The 24,781-nt window shown below is 32.4% G+C and overlaps 1 protein-coding gene across 4 annotated transcripts in view; it reads left to right on the top strand.

The window, feature by feature from the left end:
• Positions 1 to 18,541, top strand: part of LOC129219294 (transmembrane protein 163-like) — a 128,343-nt gene extending 109,802 nt beyond the window's left edge. For all 4 annotated transcript variants that reach the window (XM_054853635.1, XM_054853636.1, XM_054853634.1 and 1 more), the window contains 4 exons: positions 6,069 to 6,165; positions 7,919 to 8,030; positions 11,292 to 11,433; positions 18,308 to 18,541. In XM_054853635.1, the coding sequence (XP_054709610.1) occupies positions 6,069 to 6,165; positions 7,919 to 8,030; positions 11,292 to 11,433; positions 18,308 to 18,365 (409 nt within the window). In that variant the 3' untranslated portion in view covers positions 18,366 to 18,541. The remainder of the gene's footprint in view (positions 1 to 6,068; positions 6,166 to 7,918; positions 8,031 to 11,291; positions 11,434 to 18,307) is intronic.
• Positions 18,542 to 24,781: the final 6,240 nt, after the last annotated feature.

Raw genomic sequence — 24,781 nt, 5'->3', positions numbered from 1 at the left:
AATGCTGTGGGCTCAAAATCATATGTCATATGGATCGAAATGGATATCAGTAATATTTAGTGACAAAAAAAGTGTAATCTGGATGGTCCAGATGGCTGGACATCGTACTGGCATGACTTACGGAAGGAACCCAGATGTTTTTTTAGCCGGTTTGGGCAGCGTTTTGCTACAATGGACAAGTGTCTTTGACCTTTACCAGTGGTCGCCAAACATCACAGCATTACACTAAGACACTAGAGGATAATCTCCTACCATTTGCTGAGCTTATAGGGGGCCCTCAGTGGGAATTTCAGCAAAACAATGCTTCGATTCACACTGTAGGAAACACAAAATCTTGGTTAAATTCAAATAATATAAAAGTTTTCAATTGGCCAGCGTGTAGCCCAGACTTCAACCCTATAGAGAATCTTTGGGGCATCATGTGTCGCAAAGTTTACAGCAATGGTAGACAATATACTTCTGTATCGGAACTTAAGAGATCTATTGAGGAAGTATGGTACGAAATTGAGCCCTAAACCATGCAAGATTTAGTTTCTTCGATGGAAACTAGTATTTATGAACTAATAAAGAAGAATGGATGCACAAGTGGGTTTTAAAACTGTTTTATTTAATTTTTATTTCGTTAGTGTCTAAACTTTTGAGACAATGTTAATTTTTTGTTACAATGTAAAAACTTGTAAAATGCACAAGTCAACTTTTCATTGCTATAAATATTATATAGTATGCATAGCACCTTAGACTAAAGTAGTCTTAGGAAAATTGAATAAATAGATTTCGAAAACTGTGTGAATTTGCTCTTTCTCTAAACTTTTGAGTCGCACCGTAATGATTTTTAACTATAGATTGCGCCAACAATTTCTTTGAATTCAAAAAAAAAAAAATGTGTATAAGAAATTGAAACGCAGCAAGCGAAAGTTCCCGCACGGTGTAGTAGTGGGATAGCGTTTGTGAATAGCTTGTTGTCAGCCCAGTCAAGAACAAAGATTCTTTTTCTAAAACCTTATAATTAAGAAAAATTTTAATGAACGAATAATTTTAAGATTTAGTTTCAGATATTCTAAAATATTATTAAACAGAGAATTTGTAGTAAAATAAGTAAGAACAATGTCAAATAGCATAAATTGCAGATTACTGCAGACATGTGTTTCGGCGTTTCAAGAAATGCCTTTTTCAATGCAAAAGAAACATGAGCTTATTGATGTCCTGTAATTCTTGCTATTTCACGTTGTTATTTTTTATTTTACTTTTTTTTGCACAAATGTATTAATGTATTTATTTAACTTAGAGATCTTTTTGTCAGAAATTTAACTTGGTTACGAAAGAACATTAATATATCTGGAGGCAGTCTCTTTTTAAAAAAAATATCTTTATTAACTAAAATCGTAAGCGAACTACTTGAAATGCACCCAACTGAATTTCCTCACTTTAATTATCAAAACAGAAAACTGTGAAATAAAAAATTTGCTCAATAATAAAAGCAAATATTGTCCGGAGGTACTCAATAAGTCACTTCTGACAAATTGTTTAGTTCGGAAGTATTTCAGATTTTAAGGGACATGTTACAAATAGACAACATGCAAAAGCTCCTGCTGGGTGCAGTAGTGGTACACCTGTGAAGTAGCGGCTGTGAATAGGTGGCTATGCTCAGCCAAATTAAGGTAGCGGGAAACTTTTTACCTTTAAATTTTAATTTTCTGCTAATTTCTTTTATATATTACACAAAAAATCAAATCCATTAATTCAATACTACTCTGTTAACAGGAAACTCTTAAATATTTTAAATTGATACTTATTAAGAACTACTTGGAACAGTCACTAAATCCATTGTTCTAACTGCAATAAAATTCATTTCCTAAAAATGAATAAATAAATAAAATAAAAAAGGGGGTTCCAGTGTAGTTAAGAAAAGAATAAAATTAGACTTCAACATGTGCCGGAAAAGCGGATAAACGATATCGAGAGTTTCACATTTGTTATATTACCATAGTTTTCATGCTCCCTCAAAAGAATAAGTCTAGTAGAAGTAGGTCCGGTGAAGGAGGAGGCCAGATCACAGGTTCGTCTCTTCCAATCCATTGTGAGGGATGAGTGGCGTTCAAGAATGCCACATAAGAGCAAATAAGCTGTTTCTGTTCACTGGAAATTGCATACTGAAGTTAATTTCAAATTTATTAACTACTGGTTTAATTTCTAAATTAGTCGTTTCAGTTACAAAAGGCGAAATTTGTTGTTTGTAGGATTATTTGGGATATTTATTGCTTAGCGGTTTTATCTTGACTGGGATTATGCAATTAACTTTGCCTCTGGGTTTCATTTTGTCGTAGTTAATCTGCTATGTTTTACTATTAGAACCAGTCAATTAACAACGAGTCAGAGTCAATTTCACTGTAATTATTTAATAAAATTCAAAAGTATTGTCCGTAGGCGCTTAGACCTTTATCTCATTGTGAACACAGTAATTATTTAAAACAGTAAGTATGCGACCAGACGCATAATGCCGTGCTCATAGAAATCCTTTGTTTGCTGATAGAACCAACAACGCATCCACTCCTTAACTTCATCATCCGTTTAAAACTGGTGTCTCTGCAGTGTTTTTTTTTTTTTTTTTTGAGTTCATCGAAGGTGTGGAAGTCCGGCTGCAGAGAGCCAAAACGGTCCTCTAGTCAGTTTTGTCACAGCCCCCCCCCCCCAAACAAAGTATTAAAAAAAGAAGAAAAAAAATCAAAACTGCTTACTAGAAAAAAATTAACGATATTTTAAGTGCCGCAACAGCAAATATTAAAAGAGTACATTTTTACAAACAATCACAATTTTAGTTCATGAACATTGCTTGCTAATTAATTAAAAATGAAAACAATACTTTAGGAGCGCTAGTTGACAATCAATCCTGAAATAAGAGTGTTTGATGAACGGGGAGTATTTTATAAGTAATTAACCTTCGTTTTCCATGTAAGATGAAAAACAATCCAAAATAGTTTTTAAATAAAATTACTTTTACAATGCTTTTACGTTTAAAGTATGAAGACAAGCCTTTCAAGAATCTTCTATCTTGCTTTCTTTTATTAACGATCAAAGTTATGAAAAATTCATTTCTAAAACTATTGCAGGTTATATTTTAGAGTGATAAGACAGGGAGATGGGCAAAAATATTTAGACAGGCCCCTAAGAGTAAAAACATGCTACTGACGTCAGTAATACTATTCGCAATTCTCAATTTAACACCCTCTCATGTTTTCTTCTAATCGTTCTTCTTTGGAGAGGGGGGAGGTTGAAAATCTATTTTACAAACATATGCAAAAGGTTGCATGCACGGAAGGATCGACGTTTACTTCACTACACTTTCACCCGCTCTATAATTAGTGAGTACAGAATATCTGTATTTGCGAACACTCGGAATAAAAGAAAATTTTCTTCATTACGTTTTCGCTTTTCAGAGTTTTTGTTTTTATCCCCCCCTTTTTTTCTTTGATTTTCCTTCTTTTTTTTTCCTTCATTTGCGTCAGTATGTCACCGCGCCCCCCCTCAAGGTCTATCTTCCTAGTTTCCGACTAGGCCGACATGACCTCTCGTTAGGCCTGTGGAAGTCGCATATAGAGAGATCTGGACTATAGGGTGGTTGGCTGAAGATTTCCAACTTGAACACTGAGGACAACAACTCTGAAGACTTGAACTTCTGAAGACAATTTTTTGTTGCCTTGGCTGTGTATGGTCAAGTGTTGTCCTGCAACAGGGGACTACACGAGAAACTTTACATGTAAGTTTAGATTTGATTGCATTTCTGAGCTTCGATTAAGTTTCATCATTCCGCTGAGCAATGACCGCTGCTTCATGCTCCAGGAAATTGACAAGAACGATCGAAAGTAGTACCTTGCAGGCACTAGTGTAGAAAATATTGATTTTTTTTTGATGTAGCAACCCTCCTTCCCTACGGTCCAGATCTGTCCCTATGTAACTTGTACATCTTCGGTGAACTCAAAAAAATACTGCGAGGAAACCAATATCAAACAGACAATGAAGTCAAAGAGTGCGTGAGCAATTTTTTCAAACAGCAGTCGAAGGACTTCTACGAACACGACATTATGCGAGTGGTGTCACAATGTCACAATGGGATAAATGCCTAAACGCCTACGAACATCACTTTTGTGTTTTATCAAATAATTATTGTGAAATCGCCTCTGACTAGCTATTTATTAACTGTTCCTGATATTTAATCTGTCCACCATTTCACCTCATAGCTTTTGTCGAATGATTTCACGTTTGTGAGCTTACTTTTCTTTATCGAAAAAAGGGCTCCTTGAAACTCTGAATCACGTGCCTGCATTTTGTTGTGAATTTTTGCATTTATAACAATGCTTTTTTACGGTTATTTTCTTGTTGAAAAGGCATTTATTTATCTCTTGCTTGATAGTGTTGTTCTTAAAACATACCGTGTAGACACTAAAAAACTTTCTGATCATTTCTCTTCAGCTTCTAAAAGTGGAAGGTGACTATGTTACATGTTAATTACCCTCATTCTGAATAAGCTTTATCTTCCTACTTATTTTATTAAAACATTTCAGGACTTATTTTATTAAAACATTCAGACCCATGCTGTTCATATACGTTTATTAATTGAACTGAAAAAAAATCCAGATTTTGTGAAATAACTGATATTCGTCTGCTACAAGAGATATACATTTAAATCTTCGATAAAAGGCTATTGATGACAGTTGAATAAGTTTGGTAGAACTGTTCAATTTGTACCTGTACTTAACAATAGTATAGAAAGAAAAAGAAAAAAAAATACATTTCTTATCATTTTGGTTATCATAGTTTTTCAACTGCCACTAATCAAAATCTTAAAAATAATTTCAATAAAATGTTAGTAAGACAATAAAATATTCACAATAAAATAAACGCTGATTGTTAAATGTTTATTTCAAATCTCTCCTTAACATTTTAAAGACTGTGACAGCCATAAATTCCAAAATTATTTTCTAAATTATCTAATACTTTAAAACTTGCGTTTTCCCCATGCTATTGAAACATCAAAACCTAATCTTAACTGAAATAACGGAATAGCTGAATGAATAAATAAATACGAAAATAAGTAAACAAATAATAAATCAAATAAATAAATAATAGTAAAATAAATAATTTCATAAATGAACTAATAAAAAATTTAAGTAACATAAAAATAAAATAGAAAAGAATTATTGATCAAATCCGTAATTTTTTCTTTTTTTGAAAACTTCGCAAAAGAAATACATCTGCACTCATACGGTCATGCTTCTGCGTTTACTCAAGATTACTTTTAATTCAAGGTTAATGAAGGTAATGCCATAAACTAATTAACCATTTCTCAGTTAAACAATGGATTAATAAAATTTTGGAAAACATTTGTACCAAAGAATAGGAGTGTTGTTGCTCATTTAATAAAAAAGAAAAGGAAGCAAGTAATCTTTGAACTCAGAAAACTTTGTTAAAGATACTTCTTTCTGACTGGAAACGGATCAAAACCAGTGAAAACTCGGAGTGATGTTGGAAAATAATCCACAGCGATACAGAACTTTCGCAATAGTGAAGCTGGTTAGTTTTTGTGTAAATCACTAAAAGAAGGTGGGGGCCCTTTGGTTATTACAAGAAATACAGAGTACAGTGAAACCTTTGTAAGTTGACTACTTGCGGTGCACTACTTTAGTGGTTAACTTAAACAGGTGGTCAACTTACAAAGGTTGATTTATATGATTAGGGCTAATTCCGTGCGTGAAAAAAGCGGTCAACTTCACAGGTTTTACTGTATTAGTAAGAAAAAAAAAGTTGTTAAAACTTTCGTGATGATCATAAAATAAAATGCTAGTATTTTATTTCAGCAAGCTCTATTTATATGAAGCTCTTATAACTGCTCTCATGTTCGTAAAGTGTATGTTAAAATGTTCCCTCTAAAAAGGCTACTTTAAAATAGTTGAAACAGGATAAAATATTATGTAAAGAACTGCGAAGAGCTCTGTGGATGACCTCTGTCATTATGAAAAAAAAAAGAAACAACTTATGTAGCATATATATAAAATACATATACTGTTTTATAGGGCATGCATTAGTTTAGGAATTCTTTTCATTGTTGCTGGTGTGGGCGTCATCGGAGAAGGAGCGTATTTTCTTGTCGTAAAAGAAGTTCCAAAATGGGTAATGGCATATTACTTGTTCTACATATCATTTGGATAAAGTCGCTATATGTATATTAGGAGTATATTTGAAACAAAATTATGTAACTGGATGATAAAGGGTACACTGTCATGAAAACATAAGTCTCCAGGATATATGTTTTAAATTTCAGCACTTTTTAAGTCATTACTTTTAAAATGAAAAAAACTAGTAGACCCTTTACCTCCCGGTTACAAATTTATAGAATCAAATCTCAATTTATTTCAGATTTGGAATGTATTTATTTAAAACCCCCATTCGAACTTTTATTTTATCATGAAATAAAATACACTGAAGATAAACTTCGCATCTTTCGATCGAAAGGTTTTGAAACAGGAAGAGAACCTCTCCCAGAACACTCATTTTTTTAAAAATTGAAATTTTTAAAACTATTTTAAACTTACCTTAAAGCACCATGTGATAAAGTGCCTGTAATACGTCCCAACCATATCACAGTATCATAGACGCTCATAAAGTGCCTATGATACGGTAATTACAGAGAAAATCCAAGTTCAGTGGTAGTTTTATCACCATTGACCTTAAATCAAACGGCAAGGTAATCAAAGAAACTCGATTTTAGAATATCAGCTGATCATGGCTTTTCCTTCCATTGTCTTAAAAGCATTTTTGATACAGTAGTTATGTTAAGAAATAGAATGGACGTTTTAACAAAAACTTGCTTAAAGGAAGTCTAAAAATGTAGTTTCAAAAAGTATAAAGAGTTCAAAATCAAGATGAGAGGTGTAAAAACTGAGGAAGAACTATGTTCTGTACATTTAGAGGAACATAAATTTCTGCAGATAACAATATCCGGACTAAAACCATGTGAATGGTCTAGTTAATATAAAGTTTATTTCCCAAAGACAGAGTCAACAGTGTAGCATTTTGCTTTAGGTGTTTAATGAGTGTGTCTTATTAAGATTAATATGAGGATATAAAGAGCCGAAATTTACACTCCTTACCGAAAAGGCATCACTAAAGCTTCAGTTCTTGAACAGAAACATGGAGAGTTGTCTTAATTGTAAATAAATAAAAATAAATAAATAAATAAAAATTAAAAACAATCGGCATAAATTAACAGGGGTAAAAAAAAAATCCAGTAGAGTTTATGATATGTTTCAAAGATATTTTTAGACATGAGTTAATATTAGGTTAGATAGTTATGATGTGTTTCAAAGATAAAGTCTAATGAAAAGTTTTAAATAACACTGAAGAGAAGCTATACCTAAAATACGGAAATTGGTTAATAAATAGTTACAAAAGGTTTTACCCGAGTCGTATCTTAGTTACTCCACGAGGAACCTAAGATATAATATTTTATGTCTGGGAGGAACTTGCGTGACATGCAAAGTTCTATGCAATGTTTGCATTCTAGAATGCCGTCAGACTATATATTTAATGTTAAAATGCTTATAAAATCCATCGGAAATTGTTTTTAAACCTTTAACTAAAGATTTAAAAAATTGAATTTGGAATTAGAAAATTCTAAAATTGGTAATGACTAAAATTGATAGAAAACAAAAAGTGCTAAAAATTCCTTTTCAGTCATTCCAGTACGTGCTTGAATCACCAAGTATCATATGCATATAAAAGCTTTTAAACATAAGTAAATAAATAAATTCTATGGATATTAAATCTTGTAATGCATATATCTTTTTAAAAAAAAGAAAGAAAACAGTAGCTTTACATTTTTTTTAATTTTTTTTACAAAGATTTATCCTATTTCCTTTTTCAGAATACCGTCCTTGTTGTACTTGCTGCTGTTGGCTTTGTCGTTTGTGTTCTTCTTGGCATTGCGAAATATGTTCTCTGCAAGAAGATGGAGAGTAAATCATTGTATTTAGACGGTGAGTTTTTTGCTACAAGCACTTAACGTTCTTGGGCACTTGGGCAAAAGGAGTCTTCTCAAAACGTACGACGCAGTAGAGAATGATCTCCTAAAAGTAAACAGTATCTTGAACTATTAAGAGCTACTCAAGAAAAAATCGGTAGCATTCCACTTTGGATTGACATCATAACTTCTCTCTCAGATCGTCTCTGTATAGAAATTCTGCAAATGGAGACTGTTTGGCAGACGGGTTATGACGTCAGTCCGGAGCAGAATGCACCCTATTTCTTCTGAAACAATCCTTATAACTAAAATTAAGTCTATATTTGTGACTAACTAGTTATTTCGTTAGCAGAGGGACTAATATTATTGGACAGTAAGCTTTAAAGCCACCGATTGATCTTTTTCTTACGCGTAAGGAATTATTCTAGAAAATCTGGTGTTTCTTCTCTATATCATTAAGAAGTTTAAAAAGTGTAAGTTTTTAAAAGTTGTGTTTAACTTATGCCATTTTTGCACTTATAAAATAACGTGAGCTGTTCAGAGCCCTCTAGCAAGCGAAGTATTGGACGAAACGTTGCCTAGTTTCTCGAACGTACATAGCAGACCATGGGATTTCGGTTTCTGCAATAAAACAAAAAAATAGTACCAAAAGTCATTACCAGGGGGAATTGTGGCGCTACAAAAGCGTATTACTTGCGAATACTGAAAAATTAAATTCCAAAACATGCAGCACACATGCAGTTTTTTGCTACAAATAATTGTTGCTTACAAATGAGGTTCAATAAAACCACCAAGAAATTTCAATTTGCAACAAGAGAAGAATTTTACCAAAAGTCGTCAGGAAGAAATTTCTGCGCGGCAACAAGGATATTTCCTGAATAATATTCATGTAAGATGGTTCACCACCCCATGTTGGGCTTTAGGTACTGAGTGTATGTCGGCAACATTTCTTTGATAGCAGTTTTATTAGTCATGCATTTCCTACGCAAGGAGACCGTGGTCGCCCAATCTTTCACCTTGTGATTTTAACCATGGGAATTTCGTAACGGTGTTGTGTATCTACTACATGTTCCCGATATCTCAACTTTCAAAACTAGAAAAATGTTACAGGTAGGCGAAATTAATCTCCCCCCCCCCAAAGGTGTGGAAAATATTGTGCATTGTACGCAGTACCTGGAAAATCTCGATGCTGGTCATATTGAACCCCATTTGTTGGTAAAAATCATACTTTGTGAATAAAATTGATGCATATATTTTATCAGTTAACATTTAATTCTTCAATAGTCACAGTAATACATCTTTTCGACGCCAAAATCCCCCCCCCCCGGTGGCGAGTTTTGGTACTATTTTTTTTTTAAATCCAGAAATCGAAATCCCATGATCTACTGTGTATGCCCATGAAATTTGGCAATGTTTCGTCCAATACTTCACTCGCTACAGGACTATGAACACCTCACATTATTTTATAACCACCCTGTATGTCATTATTGTTACTAATTGTTCTACTTATAGTACCGACAATGCTGACAAAAATGCAAATAGCACTTTCTTGATTAAAAATGATAATGAAAAACGATCTTTTTTTTTGTGTGCACTACTGTTTTTGAAATATATAATACCAGCATTCACTAAACGACATAGATGTTTTATGCCTAATGGATCAAGCACAACCCAAGATGTGACATTCTTGAAAAGAACATTCCGAAAATACTTGAAAATGCAGATACGACACTTAACGTTGAAATATTAAATTGCAGGTCTTTCAGAGATATGGTACTCATTCTTGGCAGTTCAAAAAAAGGCAATTCAAAATCGCTAATTTTTGAGACATGACGTTTTTGAAAGGAGTGAGCGTTATGTTCTTTTACAATTTCAAAATAGACACAAATAGTGTTCTAGAGGTTCAAGATTACGATGAGCTTTTGTACAACAGCTATGAATTTGTGTTAGATTATAGGTTTAAATAAATATTCATATGTATGCTACATATCTTATGTATTGTCCGGGACTTCACAGAGTCCCCTTGAACCCAGAGTTACCATTTTACACGGGGGTGATCGGTACGAAATCCACGCGCTTCCAAAGGAGACAACCAGATAGCCTTAACTTGGACGTGCATTTTATTGTGCAAAAAAGGTCTTAGTGTCCTTGCTTCACTTGTCTGTTGTCATTTTAGTTATTCCTACATTTTGAAAACCGCTGCTTTTACAACAAAATGCTATGATTCGAATATACTTTCTGCCGAAAACAGCGAAATAGAATCATCACGTGATGAGGAAGGAGTCAAGTGCCTTCGTGTGAAAAACGGACAATAATCCATACTCATGCTCATATAAACACTCAAAATTAACTGTCAGTTTGCTAATGACGAAATATAGAGGTAATCGGTTCTTAAGAACACGCTTTACGACGTAACCCTTCTAATTGTTCAAATTCAATCGAATCATTGAAATCCTCGATAAACTTGAGTAAAATGTGAAAACGAGTAATCGTTTCAGGTCAGAATACTCATGAAAATACAAGAAAACTAGAAGAGACGTGAAAAAATTGGATTTGTTCAGAAAAATTGGACCAACATCCTAGACGATAATGTTACAGAGTTGAAATTGAATATTAAAAAAAAAAAAAAAAAAAAAAAAAAAAAAAACCTATTTACGTAAATTAGATAGGGGTCGCACATTTTTTCATGGTTACCGCACATGGTTTAAAACTCGTTGCTTGCAATACATTACGACAATTATGCGTCCACTTTTAAAAATAGAAAAAAAAGAAGTACACTTAAAAGTTAGTTTTAGTGTGCTGTTAACAATAAAAATATTATTACCTAGGAATAAAAACACTTAAAAGTTAGTTTTAGAGTGCTGTTAACAATAAAAATATTATTACCTAGGAATAAAATTGATAATCTTGGAAAAAAAAAAAAAAAAAAAAAAAAAAAAAAAAAAAAAACACACACACACACACACACACACAATTTCAAGAAATTTAGTTAAATATGTGAATTGAATACATATGGTTGTGGTACATAATTTTTATGTGTAAACACAGTACATTTATAATATTTTTTCTTTCGTAATCATAAATACCATAATTTCATATTTGACTCATTTTTTTCTATTAAGAACTACTTAGTAAGCAAAAATATGTAAAAAATAGTTTGTATAAATTTGTCATTCTATTAAAAAGTTGATTATAAATGTTTAGCTGAATTTTGAACAAACATTATGTTATTTTTTGATAAATAAATTCAAAATAGGAATTTTTTCTCTCTTTGCAGCTTTGAACTCCTTACTAAGTGCTTTGTTCGCCTTAGTTATAATTATTAGTGATGTTGTTTACCTAAAGAACAAAAATGTTTGGTACTTAGATCCTGTACTAAGCATTGTATTCTCATGTCCATTAATTGCTTTTGGAATACGGTAAGTATTTGTTTTTTGTTAGTATCTTACTAATAAAAGTAGTCTGAACCAAAATTGACTTAATTGAAAGATATATATATATATATATATATATATATATATATATATGTAAAGCCACAAACAATAAGAAAATTGATTCATCGTTGATGATAATCTAAGTAACGGGTAATTAAGGAATGTATTGTAAGTTTTGCAGTTATAGTGTAAAATTTTACTTTAGTGTAAGCTCAGTACGTGTGTATAGTGTAAGCCTTTAGTTTAAATTATTCTGTTGATAAATATTTATGATATTTAAATTTTTTTTATAAAATCAAGATTCCGTTAAAAGCGTTTAAGTATCAGCTTAGTGTAATTATTGTAAAATTATTGGTATTAATATAACTTCAGTGTAAATTTAATGCTATTCACCTAGATTGAGGAATAGTTGTGCTATTCCGTAGTTCTGTACAAGTTAGTTTCATTCAAAGGTTTAGTAATTACTACTGAGTAAACCATTAATATATTACAGAAAAACATTCAAAAACACACATGTGTATTGCAGACGTGTTTCAAGATCAGAAGAAAGCCCTTTTTTTAAAGAGGAAAAGCTATGAGTTACTAGATCCTACTCAACAGTCACGTTGAAGGCTCATTTTGCCTTTAATTAGTTTCAATTTTGTTGCTGCTTAACGTCTGAAACCGCGTTCTTTTTCGTATTAAAAAGAGTGCTCGAGTATTACGCCAAAACACGTGTGTAAATTTCATTCTTTACGCCACATTAAACAGAGAGGCAATCGAAATTTTCAAACATCCCAACAATTTTAACAAAACTTAAGAAGGAATTAAGATAAACAATCTCGGGCATGCTGCACTTATACGGATTATCCCGAGAGATACTTTTAGCCAACCAGAAACAGCGATGGATGTGTAGCAGCCAATCCCCTACCAGGATGAAGAGAACTCAAGTTTCAGTCAACCAGAAACAAGGACGAACGTTCATCAGCCAATCCTGGTCCAAAACGAAGGGGGAGTTAGCTCTTCCCACATAAATAGTGACAACACCTCGAAATCTGCATCAGTTGCTAGGAAGTCGCTTTCCTGGAAGCTTCGACCACGTAAACACTGAAGATGACAGCCGCAGATGTCGTCGAAACGTTTGGAGAAACACAACTCAGACCACGGCACAACAGCCCGAAATCTCACAAAATTATTTTTGGGAGACAGTGGGGGACATTTGGTAGACAGTGTACTATGTTAAAGAGTATCTTATAGACAAAATTTCAAGTTTATAGGTGAGAAATTAAAAGAGGTTTGACACGTCCAATAATCCGGACATATGTTATTGAAATACATATTTCAGATAATAAAAGGACGCACAGTCGATGATGGGGGATACTGGAGAGACTCACTCCGGTCCACAGTCACCTGCGCTTCTTAGTTCAGGCAGCATCGTCGTCGACATAGTGTCACCGTGTTGCTAACGTCGGTTCCAGCTGGGTCATTCCATGCAAAATTCGCAAAAAAGTGGTGGCCGCATGGTAACAGATTTTTATGAAATTTGGTATACAGGTTCCTTTTATGCCTGTATAAAAATATCTAAAATATTTTTGCTTAAATTTTTTATTTAAATAGTTACATGCGATTGAAAATTGGTCAAATTGAACAGCATTCTCATAAATGCTAAATGTTGCACTTTTGATGGCTTGTATCTTGTTAACTATTTAATGAAAACATAAAAGTTATATGTTTTTGCAATCTATGGAGTAGGGTAATCAATCTGATATCAGTAAAATTTTCAAAGTTATTATAGTTAACTTTTAACCGAGTCTCAAAAACTGAAAATATTGCAATTTTCTCATAATTAAGCATTTTATTTTTTAATCTCAATCTTTAAGGAATGCATTAGCTTTGATGAAATTAATACCCAATACTGTGCTAAGTATCATAAAAGAAATACCTTACTTTTGAAGTTGTATTTTGACTCATTTGTCTTCAAAATCAGTTTTAAACTTAGTGACATTTTGTAAAATGATGATTTTCCCCTTCACGTACACACAAAAATTCAAATGAGGGAAAATTCAGACAACTTTTAAATTTTGCAAGAATATAGAGCTGTGTTTCTACTATTTGCTTGAAGAAACTCGAAATTGGTTTTTGATTTCCAAACGTAAAATAAAATTCAGAAAAATAGCATTTTCTTTCTGTTTTATGGGTCAATCCATACAGGTTCGACGGATGGTTGCGCTCGACCATTTTTAAATTTTTTGAAATTCATATCCCTAAAAGCTGCATATGAAAGATGTTAAAAACCTCTTTTATTTTTTCTCTCAACTTTGATGTTTTGGAGGTCATCAAAAGTGATTTTCGTAGTCAAAAATGGAACTTTTAGACTTTGCATTTTGGCCAAAATCTATTTGAATTACATTTATGACAGTTATTTTAACGCTTTGATTTTAAAGTGCATAAGTTGATAGTCTTACATGCTGAGTTACGTAGCTGTACGTAAATAATTAAAATAATGGCAACAGGTTAGTTCAAGACCAAATGTAAAAATTTTACTCTTTTCAAAGGGGAATAACTCACGTAGGGGACGGAAACACAAGATGAAATACGGCAAAAACTAATCACTGGAATCATGCTAAATAGAGTATGTAACTGTTGCTGTGTGTTTGTGTACCCTTTATAGATTACAGCCCCTCAAAATTCGGAAAAATGACAAAAATGACATTTTTAGACCCCTATAAACCAAAAGAGGATTGAATTAAAAATAAAATTTCCTGGCCAATTGAATATTCCATTCAAGTACTATACATGTTATACGTATTGTTTTTTTTATTTGGTTTGTAAAAAAGATACAGGTCTTTGAAATTAAGCAATTTTGCTAGTCAGTTCACACACTAAAACAGAAATAAAAAGTGTAAAAACTTCATGGCATCTTCTTAAATTACGTATATTGTGCCCTATATAATACATTTTACTGAAAAAACATATTGTAATTTTCAAAATAATTATTTTAATTTGATAACTTAGAAATATTTGGACATGAATGAGAAGTTTATACTGTGTGGAACCTGTATGGATTGACCCTTATGTGAAATAACGAGAATTCAAAGAACGTGGTAAACGACTAAATGATATAAAAGCAAGTAAAATTGACATTTATTTCAATTAAAAAAAATATACATTTCAGCATGTACTTCATAAACATGCTTTTGAGAAAATGAAACACGAAAGAAATGTATTCAGTAAATTACCGCCCATTAGCTGTAAAGCAAAAAGTTCCCATTAGCTACGAAATGACTGAGCTGGCGGTGTATTTCACGAAAGAAATGGTTAGTTTTGCTAAACTTACAAAATAAAAAGAAGTAACTAATGAAATTTTTCCTTAGTTCAAGTTACTCTAGTAACAAAAATACGCTGATACCAATAATTAAAATTTAGTAGCATCTAAAAGACACTTCATTATGTTACGTAAAAAAAAATTGAGTAAATTTAGAGCATTCCCTCATCTTCGAAAAAACATCTGAAATAGAGGAAAAAATGAAATTTTCGGAAATTTTAGATTTTTTAAAGTACGATTTCGTTATCAAGAAATTCATAAACAATTACTAAATTAGAGCAGATAATTAGTTATAGATAGTTTTTCAATCTGAATCATTTTCACTGTTATTTTTTCATTAAAAGAGCTAGAAGAGTGATTTGAAATCTGAAGTAAATTTGCAAAATTTCAATCTTTGTTAATATCTCAGATTCAAAAAAAGATCCGAATAAATTTTACTTTGCTCTTTCCCAATAGAGATTTGTTCATAGAATGCGGAAATATTTATTTTTAAGTGTACGTTTATAACTTATGGAGTTATTGAGTCACAAACTGGCAGCAATGAACTCTGAAAATTTAGGCTTAGCGTAAGCATTAATTTCTAATTTTAATAACAAAGCAACAAACAGTTTTTAAACTTTCATACTTTGCATTTCCTCATAGATATGCATGGTTTACCTAAATAAAAATTTTCATTGAAATCTGTGACATGTCAGCCACAGCTGATTTGCTCATTTCGCATGGAATGACCCAGCTCCAAAAGGCAGAGAACAATTGAGCTACTTACCGCGGTTAAGTTTTGAGTGGAACTTGGTAAATCGGCCACAGAGACTTTAGAGATGTGTGAGCAAGTCTTTGGAAACAGTTGTCTGTCAAACGCAGATGTTTCGGAGGCACAAGTGTTTTGAAGAAGGCTGAGAGAGCGTCATGGATGGATCTCGAGTAGAGCTTCCAACCAGCAAAACGGACGCAAATGTGGAACGTGTGCGTGTTGTGCTAAATTCGGACTGCCAGTTACGTGTAAGAATGATTGCAGACGAAATTGTACTTGATAAAATGACGGTTCATAGCATCATCACTGAAACCTTGGAAGTGCTGCAAACACCTACTTCATCGTCCAAGACTTCCTGGTCAAGAATGGCCCCCCATCTGTATGATTCCCCACCCCGCCTACTGCCGGATTTCGCTCCAGAAGACTTCTTTGTATTCCGAAGATGAAAACATCACTAAAACACATCACCATGGAACTCTGGATGCTCTGAAAGCGCATAGTACAATACTTTTAAAGGATACTCTGAAAGCAGACTACAAATCAGCCGTCGGAGCTTGGAAGACTCGCTAGGATAAAGTGTGTGCAAGCTCAAGGGTTTTATTTTGAAGAATTTTAGTTGCGAGTAAAAATATCTACAATAAATTCTTAGAACACTGTTCAGTCTCATTACTTTTTATACAGACCCTGTATATCTTGAAATCACCCAGCGTGCTATCATCACTTTACTCTACGCCCCTAATATTAGTCATGAAACGCAATACTTTGTGATGTAGGTATTTTCATTATTTGTGAAGGAAGTATTAATCAAGAAGATTATGGCAATCATATTCGCCTGAAAAATTAAACCAGCGCCATTAGTCAACTATTTCTCCGGCATTGTTAATTTGCACTATAATATTAATTAATTTGCACTTATTCTTTACACGATAAAATCTTAGTGATTCCATTTCAGTTAGAAATTTATTGAAAAAAGAAAAAAAAAAAACTCATTACTTTTAAAACAAAAAACAAAACCATATGGAGATCGAAACAGAAACTGTCTCTTCTCTTACATACCAAGAACTATGTTTATTAATATGATATATCCATACTTAATTTGTTCAGGCGTATTTCACCTGCTCACGAATGGTACACCGGAATATCTCCAGGTGCTCGGGTAGAGATCAAATGTGACTGGTGGCATTCAGACTGCACTATCTATACTTATAACTGGTCACCTTAGTGTCTTACCGTCTAACATGGCAAAAAAAATCTATACTCTTCTTGTAAAAATTGCTGTGACCAACCAGCTTCACCAGAGCACATTCTGAGTTGCATCAGACTTTCTAAGACAGACTTAACCTCCAATTCCTGCATTGTAATCGACTTTTTAGTAGTCAACAACCTGCTGAAGCCCATCTGACATATTTCAGACGTCTTTTAAAGAATAAGCAACAACAACGAAAAAAAAAAAACATTGTTATATATGGGGTCATTATTCAAAGAGTAACTTTTGTGTCACACGCCTTTTACAGCAAACAAATTAACGTCAAACAATTCATTTAACAATGCTTTTAAATTTCTTTAAAAAAATACATCTATTGAAACCTGCCAACATTTTTTCAAAATAATTTTTATTTTAGCATATTTTTGTTTCTTAACATGTAAATTCTCACCTCCGTGGCTTGTCACACACATTGTGTGACCGTTTATGTTGCTTAACAACTTGTTTAATTAAAAGTATATACTTATTTATTTTATATTCCTTTCACATGTGTTTCAAATACTAATTGTTTAAGTATATTTAGTTTTTTAATGTCGTGTTTTAGTTTGATAAAGAGTCATGTCACGCAATAAATTCTTATCTCCGTTACCTAAACACAAAATGCCATTCCTTATTAACAAGTGGCAGTAATGACATCAAATTTTATTTTCTATGATACAAGGGAGCCCTTGTTTATTTTCAGTCATAATTGAAGTTGTGAGATTTTTGTCGAAAAACAAGAAGAGAGATTTTTCTTTAAAGACTAAGTGGTTATTGAGACTTCTCACCTCCGTAAACTTGAATTTCAGGGATGTAAAATAATGTAAAAAAAGAAGTGAACATGTTGTCATATGCTTAACATGTGCACATTGTAGCAACGAAGGAAAAAAAATTCCATGAAAAATGACCTTTTCAGTAATAGTATATCCTCAAATTTACTAATTACTATTTTTAACATACATTTGAAACTTCTAATTAAACCGTACTTTAATTAAGATAGCTTAATATTATATTCCCACTAATCATTAAAATAGCTGATTGTTTGCACAATTAACAAAATTACTACTTTGATATTAAATTGGATTCAATTTTTAAATATTAAAAGATTTTTTTTTTTTTTTATTTCCGTGAACAAGGCATTTTTTTATTTTTTTTTTAAATTTATGAATAAAATAATTAGAATTTAGCTAGGCCATTGTTTATGGTTACTTCTAGTGGGTAACACTTTCATGTAAGAAGGAAAAAAAAAAGAAAAAAAGTTCCGAAATTGAAAAATATTTGCTTTCAGAAGTTACGTTTTCTGGAGAATGACCCATATAAGCGAAGATTAACTTTTACGCATGTTAAATTTGTTCTTTGTAATTTATTTATACAGAAGTTAAATTCCATAAAAAACGTTGACACGTGGAAGTTATCGCCGAAATATTTTGTTAACTTTTTAAACAAAAAACTACATTTTTGTTTCGCTCATGCTACATGAATCATTTCAAGCGACATGAACAATTTTTTACATGTTGAAGAAAATATAAAGATATTAAACTGAATCTTTTTAACTTTTCAGCACAATAATACTTCATAGCAGCCGTGGAGGATATGAATCCGGAGAAAATGGATTTTGATGAACTTTCATACTTTTATACTTGTTCATCCCTTTTCTTTTGCAGTTGATACTGTGCAAAACCATTGTAAAAGTCATTTTATTTTATTCATACAGTGTGTACAAAACTCAACTCGAACTAACATTTGAAATCCTGTGTATTTTATTCAATAAAGAATGTTACGTTTGAGTTTTTAACTCAATGTCTTGAATGTTCTTTTCGGACACAAATGTTTTACGATTGTTATACTATTGACTTTTAATGTCTTATCTTTCAAAAATTTTGACCAATCTACAACTTAGTCTTAAAATGCATGATCCATATGGAATACTTTGGTTTCTTCTTACTAATCAAGTCACGAATTGTCTTGAAACACTTTAAATACTAAAGAAATATTTGTATGTCTCACCAGTAAAATCAAATCCTTTATGCATGTTTTTTTTTTGTTACCTATACGGTATTAAAAACCTACCATGAGAATTGGAAACTTTTATAGAAAAAATAAAATCAAAACACTAATCGTTCCAAATTTTTGAATGTTTATCCACTTAGTAAACGGGGTCAAAACAATTTTTTAAAAAATGTAGTAAAAAGACAAGGAAGAAACCACTTAAGTCTACTTTTCATTAAATTAAAATATTCATTCCGTGCAGTCACTAATGGGGGTAATTTGTGAATGTGCTATCATTTACTCTCTAGAAATGTGCTATCATTTTCTCTGCAGAGAGCTTACGCTTCATTACGCTTTAAATTAATCAGAAAAAACTCATTTCAGTTAAAGACAACTGTAATTGGATCTTTCATCTGCTTTTTTTTTCACTAAACTGCCCTCCATGAACTAAATGGCTTCGCTTAAAGACCTTTATTATTGCATCTTGAATTTCAAAAAAAATGCAGGTAATATGATTAAAATTGTATTGAATCAATTTCTAAGCTTTATATCTTTTGAGTTTTTAAATACTTAATATTTTTAGCAACATTTTTATTTTAAACTAAAATTATAAATTAAAAAAAAAATCATGAAAAATGCTTTATTTTGAGTTCTATAAAAATCCTTCATTAACTAAAAATTACCCCTCATAGATAAGAGATTGCAATGCTTTTCCAATAGTTCAGTGAAATAAAATAATTAATAATAGTTATTTATTTTATTTCACCGAGTTTGTTCTTATAATTTAGTATCCCCTGTTTTATAAGTTAAGTGCACCAAGTAAGGCCGACCTAAGGTTCAGGGGCCTAATATCTCGTCCTTTTATGATTCGATTGGCACCAATTTTTGCACATTCATCAAGTAACTCATAAAAAGTGAGAAAAAATCATTCCAAGTGCAAGCTTAAGTTTAAATTATGTTTCTCAGCAGTTAATCAAAAATGGCGATACGACCTTACTACAAAAACGGGTCCCCTACAAAATCATTTTTGAAAGATACTATCAAACTTAAAAAAAAAAAAAATGATTTTTTTTTTAAATTCGAATGTACACAAACATATTGAAATACATTTGACAAACTTCAACACATAATTAAAAAATCCATATTTGGTTCAATGGAAAGATTAAGATCAATCCTCATATTCGGGGAACTGATAAGTCGTTGTTTTCTGTGTTTTAGTCACTCCTGCGCACAGTTCGTGCACACTGCACAAATGTGCAGAATCTGCACATTATCATATCCTTCACTCGATCCTTCGGTATCTTAATATGAAATTAAGTTGCGCGTTGTAATTGAAGGAGAAAAAAATATTCGTTGCGGTTTCGGCATCTAAGTAACGGTGGATGCCTAACTTTGGACACAAAATAAACTAATATTGAAACAGGAGAAAGGACAGATTTTAGCTGTTACTGATAAAGTACAGTATTATTGTAACTATTATGCATTAATGTATCAGAATTTCAGTACATGAAATTATACGACGTTTTCATTTTACATGCATGCCATTGGCGATAAGATCACTTTCAAAAAATCATTAAACATTTTCTGGGAAAAAAAACACGGAATTTGGGGTATATCCACTTGTTAAACATTAAAAGGGGTTCAAATGAGCCAATTTTTAGATTTAAAAAAAAATGAGTTTGAGTTCTCATTTTAAAAATCGTTAATTTTTGAAAATGTACAAAATTTCAAATTTTATTTCCAAGGATGTATGCATCTCAGGATTATGATAAAATATTTTATAAAACTATCATATAAGGGCTTTAGATTGCCATATTCGTTTAGTAAAAGAAACCTTTTTTTTCATGGAGAAAAAAAAAAATATAAAATCGGTAAAAATGCAGTTTTTTCAACTCAATTTTTTTTTTTGTTCTATCAAAAAATCAAACTAAATTTTCAGAGTCTAGATGATATATGGATCCTTATTTATTTTTAGTGAAAATAATTATTCAAATAGGTTAAATGCTTTTGAAATAGTGTCCGTTTCAAAGCGAGTGTTTTGCTGGTTTTTTTTCCAAAATGGCCGATTTTGTGCAGAGTTTTAGTAGGCTGCAACTGAAGAAAAAAAATTTTTCTTGCCAAATACTTTTGGGATATTTCATATGTCCCTTAGTTTTAACTACTGTATTTAAAAAAAAAATCGGTGATGGTCATGTGACAGGCTCTGCCAGATCTGAAACGAAATGGCTCTAATGTTGGTACTGCGGGAAGAATTATAAACACTTAACTCATTATACTTAATGATCTAGATAGAAGTTTCTGATTTTTAATTCATCTTACCTTGAAAAATATTTTTATGTTAGAAAAAAATGGGGGCCATAAAAAGTTTTTACTTATTATTTTCGGACGAAAAAGAATACCATAAGTCTACGAGACTTTAAAATTTGACAGTGAGCAGTTACATATTTGAGAAAAAATATTTTCTGAGCGACACAACTACTATACGATTTAAACTGACGCATTATAGGTTACAAACCCTTCAATGTAATTGGTATTAAGGTATATATTTTATATTAAAGAGTTTACTTTAAAATATGATGCGTTACATCTTCTCTTAAAAAATATTAGTTAAGCAATAGTGTCTAACCCCCAAGAGTGATGGTGCCTCCTCATATGCTACGGAGCACCCCCTCCCAAATGGTATGGAAAAAAAACCTTTAAAATCCCCCCCCCCCTCCTTCCTAGAAATTTTTTAATGGTGCAACTTGTGCCATATGGTTCATATCCCTTATTGCCGGGGAGCTAAACGACAAAAATCAATGGAAAACTGCAAATTATGATAAGAAGATGCCACTTGGTAGGATTGTTGTTTATGACTATAAAATGAAATTAAGACCCAGAGGCACTTTCAAAAACCGTTTAAAATCAAGATGACGGCGTTTTTTAAAATGGCTACCCATATTAGAGTTTTTTAATATATGTCGTACAAAAGAGGTTTTTATATTCAATAATAGGTTTTTCAGGTCACACAGATTTCATTTTGTATGTTGAAAATAAGCTAATTTACAAGTGGCCTGTTTTTTTTTGTCATAAACCATTTTGTCCTTGCATCATTTACAGTGTCGCTATTACTAGTGGAAAAGTACAGTAGTACTACAATTTACCTTTCAAAAATGTCAAAAATTTCGCTCGGTATAGAACTTTGAGGTTGTAAAATAAATAAAAAATGCCACAGTTTCTTCTTTAAATATCACCCTTGCCTCCCAAGTGGATTTTATGGACTTCCCAGTGAATCTAGGAATGCTGTCACAAAACCTATGAATGCATGAAATCCTGGTAAAGCATTTCTTTTCCTTTTCTTTTCCACTAGCTTCATATATGGCAAGCACTGTAATGGATTTGCTGTTGATTCCGGTTCCAAAAGCAATCCAGTGTTTATCTAGAACTTAATGTTGACAAGGAAAAAAGTAAGATATTGCTAAGACTAAGACATCTGTATCAACAATGCACATGACAATCTTCTTGTAACCGTTTTCTACCATGTTTTGAAGATGCAGTATCATTCTTGAGCCTATTTCCTCTGCGCCAGGGCAAGTAACATCAATGAGGGAAGTTTTTGCAGTACTATTTCCTGTAATGTCGTCACCTACAGTCGTTAGAACCTGCACATTTTTTATGGTACTTACAGCTAAACGTACCAAACAGAGCAAAGAACCCTTCTTTGTTATATGAATTTCTTAAAATTCCTGGCCAATTTTTAGGTAAAGTACCATGTGAAAGCACTTGTCTTCTTATTCCTGCTCCCCATTTCTCTCTAGTTTGACCTTTAATCATTGGTGTAACATATATGCCCCAAATAAAAACAATTCTCTGGCATTGGAAAGTCTCAATATCTTTACAAACGTAAAGTTTAAATATGTTTTCATAGTAATCAACAAATGTGTTAGGGTTTTGTGGCTTTAAATTACGCACATCCGTTTTCAATCCATTTAAAAAGATCTTTATGATGCAGAGATTGAACTACCATCAGAGCTACATCGATCATTTATTTCGGGACAGTTTAAGATAAGAAAATCTAATACATTATTCTCAGCAATCAGTATTGACTAAGCACACCAACAAAATAATGCAATAGTAAAAGGAGATGGCGGTGCAATAGGATTGACACAGGATCCATCAGCACTTAGGCTTTGGATGGTTCCTAGACCACAAATAAGCCGATTAATAATAGAAGAGTTTAAGTAGGTGTGATATTAAGCTAAAACATGAAGAAAATAGTCGATTCCATCTTGAGCAGCATCACTCATTTCAAATTAAATATTTCACTAAGGTTCGAGCTCTTTATAGCACTTTGAAAGAACTTGGAAATCCATTTTTGGAAAATGACCACAACCTTATCGTAATCGTTAGCAAGATTATTGTGCACAGTGTTATCAATTCCTTTTTATGTACATTTTTTCTTCATCTTTTGCTGCCGCTGAAAATCCCATGTCTTTTAGTGTTTTTTTTTTGCCCCCTCCCCTACTCCACTTACAAGCCTCAACCGTCACCACTGCTGTTAGGTACGTTAGCTGTAAGTACCTACAGGTTCTAACGACTATAGGTGACGACATTACAGGAAATAGTACTGCATAAACTTCCGTCATTGATGTTACTTGCCCTGGCCCAGAGGAAACAGGCTCAAGAATGATACTGCATCTTCAAAACATGGTAGAAAACGGCTACAGGAAGATTGTCATGTGCATTGTTGATACAGATGTCTTAGTCTTAGCAATATCTTACTTTTTTTCCTTGTCAACATTAAGTTCTAGATAAACTTTGGATTGCTTTTGGAACAGGAATCAACAGCAAATCCATTACAGTGCTTGCCATATATGAAGCTATTGGAAAAGAAAAGGAAAAGAAAAGCTTTACCAGGATTTCATGCCTTCATAGGTTTTGTGACAGCATTCCTAGCTTTACTGGGAAGTTCAAAAAATCAACTTGGAAGGCATGGATGATATTCAAAGAAGCAACTGTGGCGTTTTTATTTATTTCGCAACCTGAAAGTTTCGTAGTAGTACTTCTGTACTGTTCCACTAGTAATAGCGTAACTGTATATGAAGCAAGGAAAGAGTTGAATATGACAAAAAATCTGTCACTTGAAAGTTTGCCACCAACAAAGTATTGCGTAGTGCTTTCCAGGTTGAACGCATTTTGGGACAAGCTCACAAACATTTTTTACGTGCACCATCTCCAAGTGAATTTGGGGTTGGATGGCAGCTGAAATGGTCAGAGTTACTGGAAATTTCTGATTCGTGCACTAAGTTCATTAAGTGCACCTTTAAAATCTTCAAAAACAAGTGTAGCTGCAAAAGTTCTGGTCTGTCCTGCACACTACTATGCAAAAATTAATGCGAAGAATGAAGCAGTGTTTGACTAACGACATAGTACTAATATTTTGATACATATTTGCATTTAATACTTTTCCTATTTTTATATTGGTACTTTGAAAAGCACGTAATCTCTTTTGTAAGTAATAAAACTTAAAAAAAGAACCAAAATGAAGATTTAGCTTATTTTCAACACACAAAATGAAATCTGTGACCTGAAAAACCTATAATTCAATATAAAAACCTCTTTTGTACGACATATATTTAAAAAAAATCTAATATGGGTAGCCATTTTGAAAAACGCCGCCATCTTGGATTTAAACGGTTTTTGAAAATGCCTCTGGGTCTTAATTTCATTTTATAGTCATAAACAACATTCCTACCAAGTGGTATCTTCTTATCATAATTTGCAGTTTTCCATCGGTTAGCTCCCCAGCTTCAGCTGACCCTTTGACCCGTCTTTGAATCGCCCTTGCCACCGAGCATAAAAAGAACGAAATTTCATGTGGATTGAAAAGAGCAAATAAGTTGACGTCAAACGTAAGTGAGAAAGCTCTTCGGTTGATCTGCATGATTTAAGGTAGTTGTAGGTGGTAGGCTACGTGACAAAGTTTAGTTGGCCTGAACACTAAGTAAAAATGTAACTATTTTTCTTTTATCTATTGCATTTTATCTATTTTGAACTAACCGAAACA

The sequence above is a fragment of the Uloborus diversus genome, chromosome 3 (genome assembly GCF_026930045.1).
Source record: "Uloborus diversus isolate 005 chromosome 3, Udiv.v.3.1, whole genome shotgun sequence".
NCBI classification, from domain to species: Eukaryota; Metazoa; Arthropoda; class Arachnida; order Araneae; family Uloboridae; genus Uloborus; species Uloborus diversus.
The sequence above is the reverse complement of the archived record's forward strand: the minus strand, read 5'-3'. Positions and strand labels throughout refer to the sequence as shown.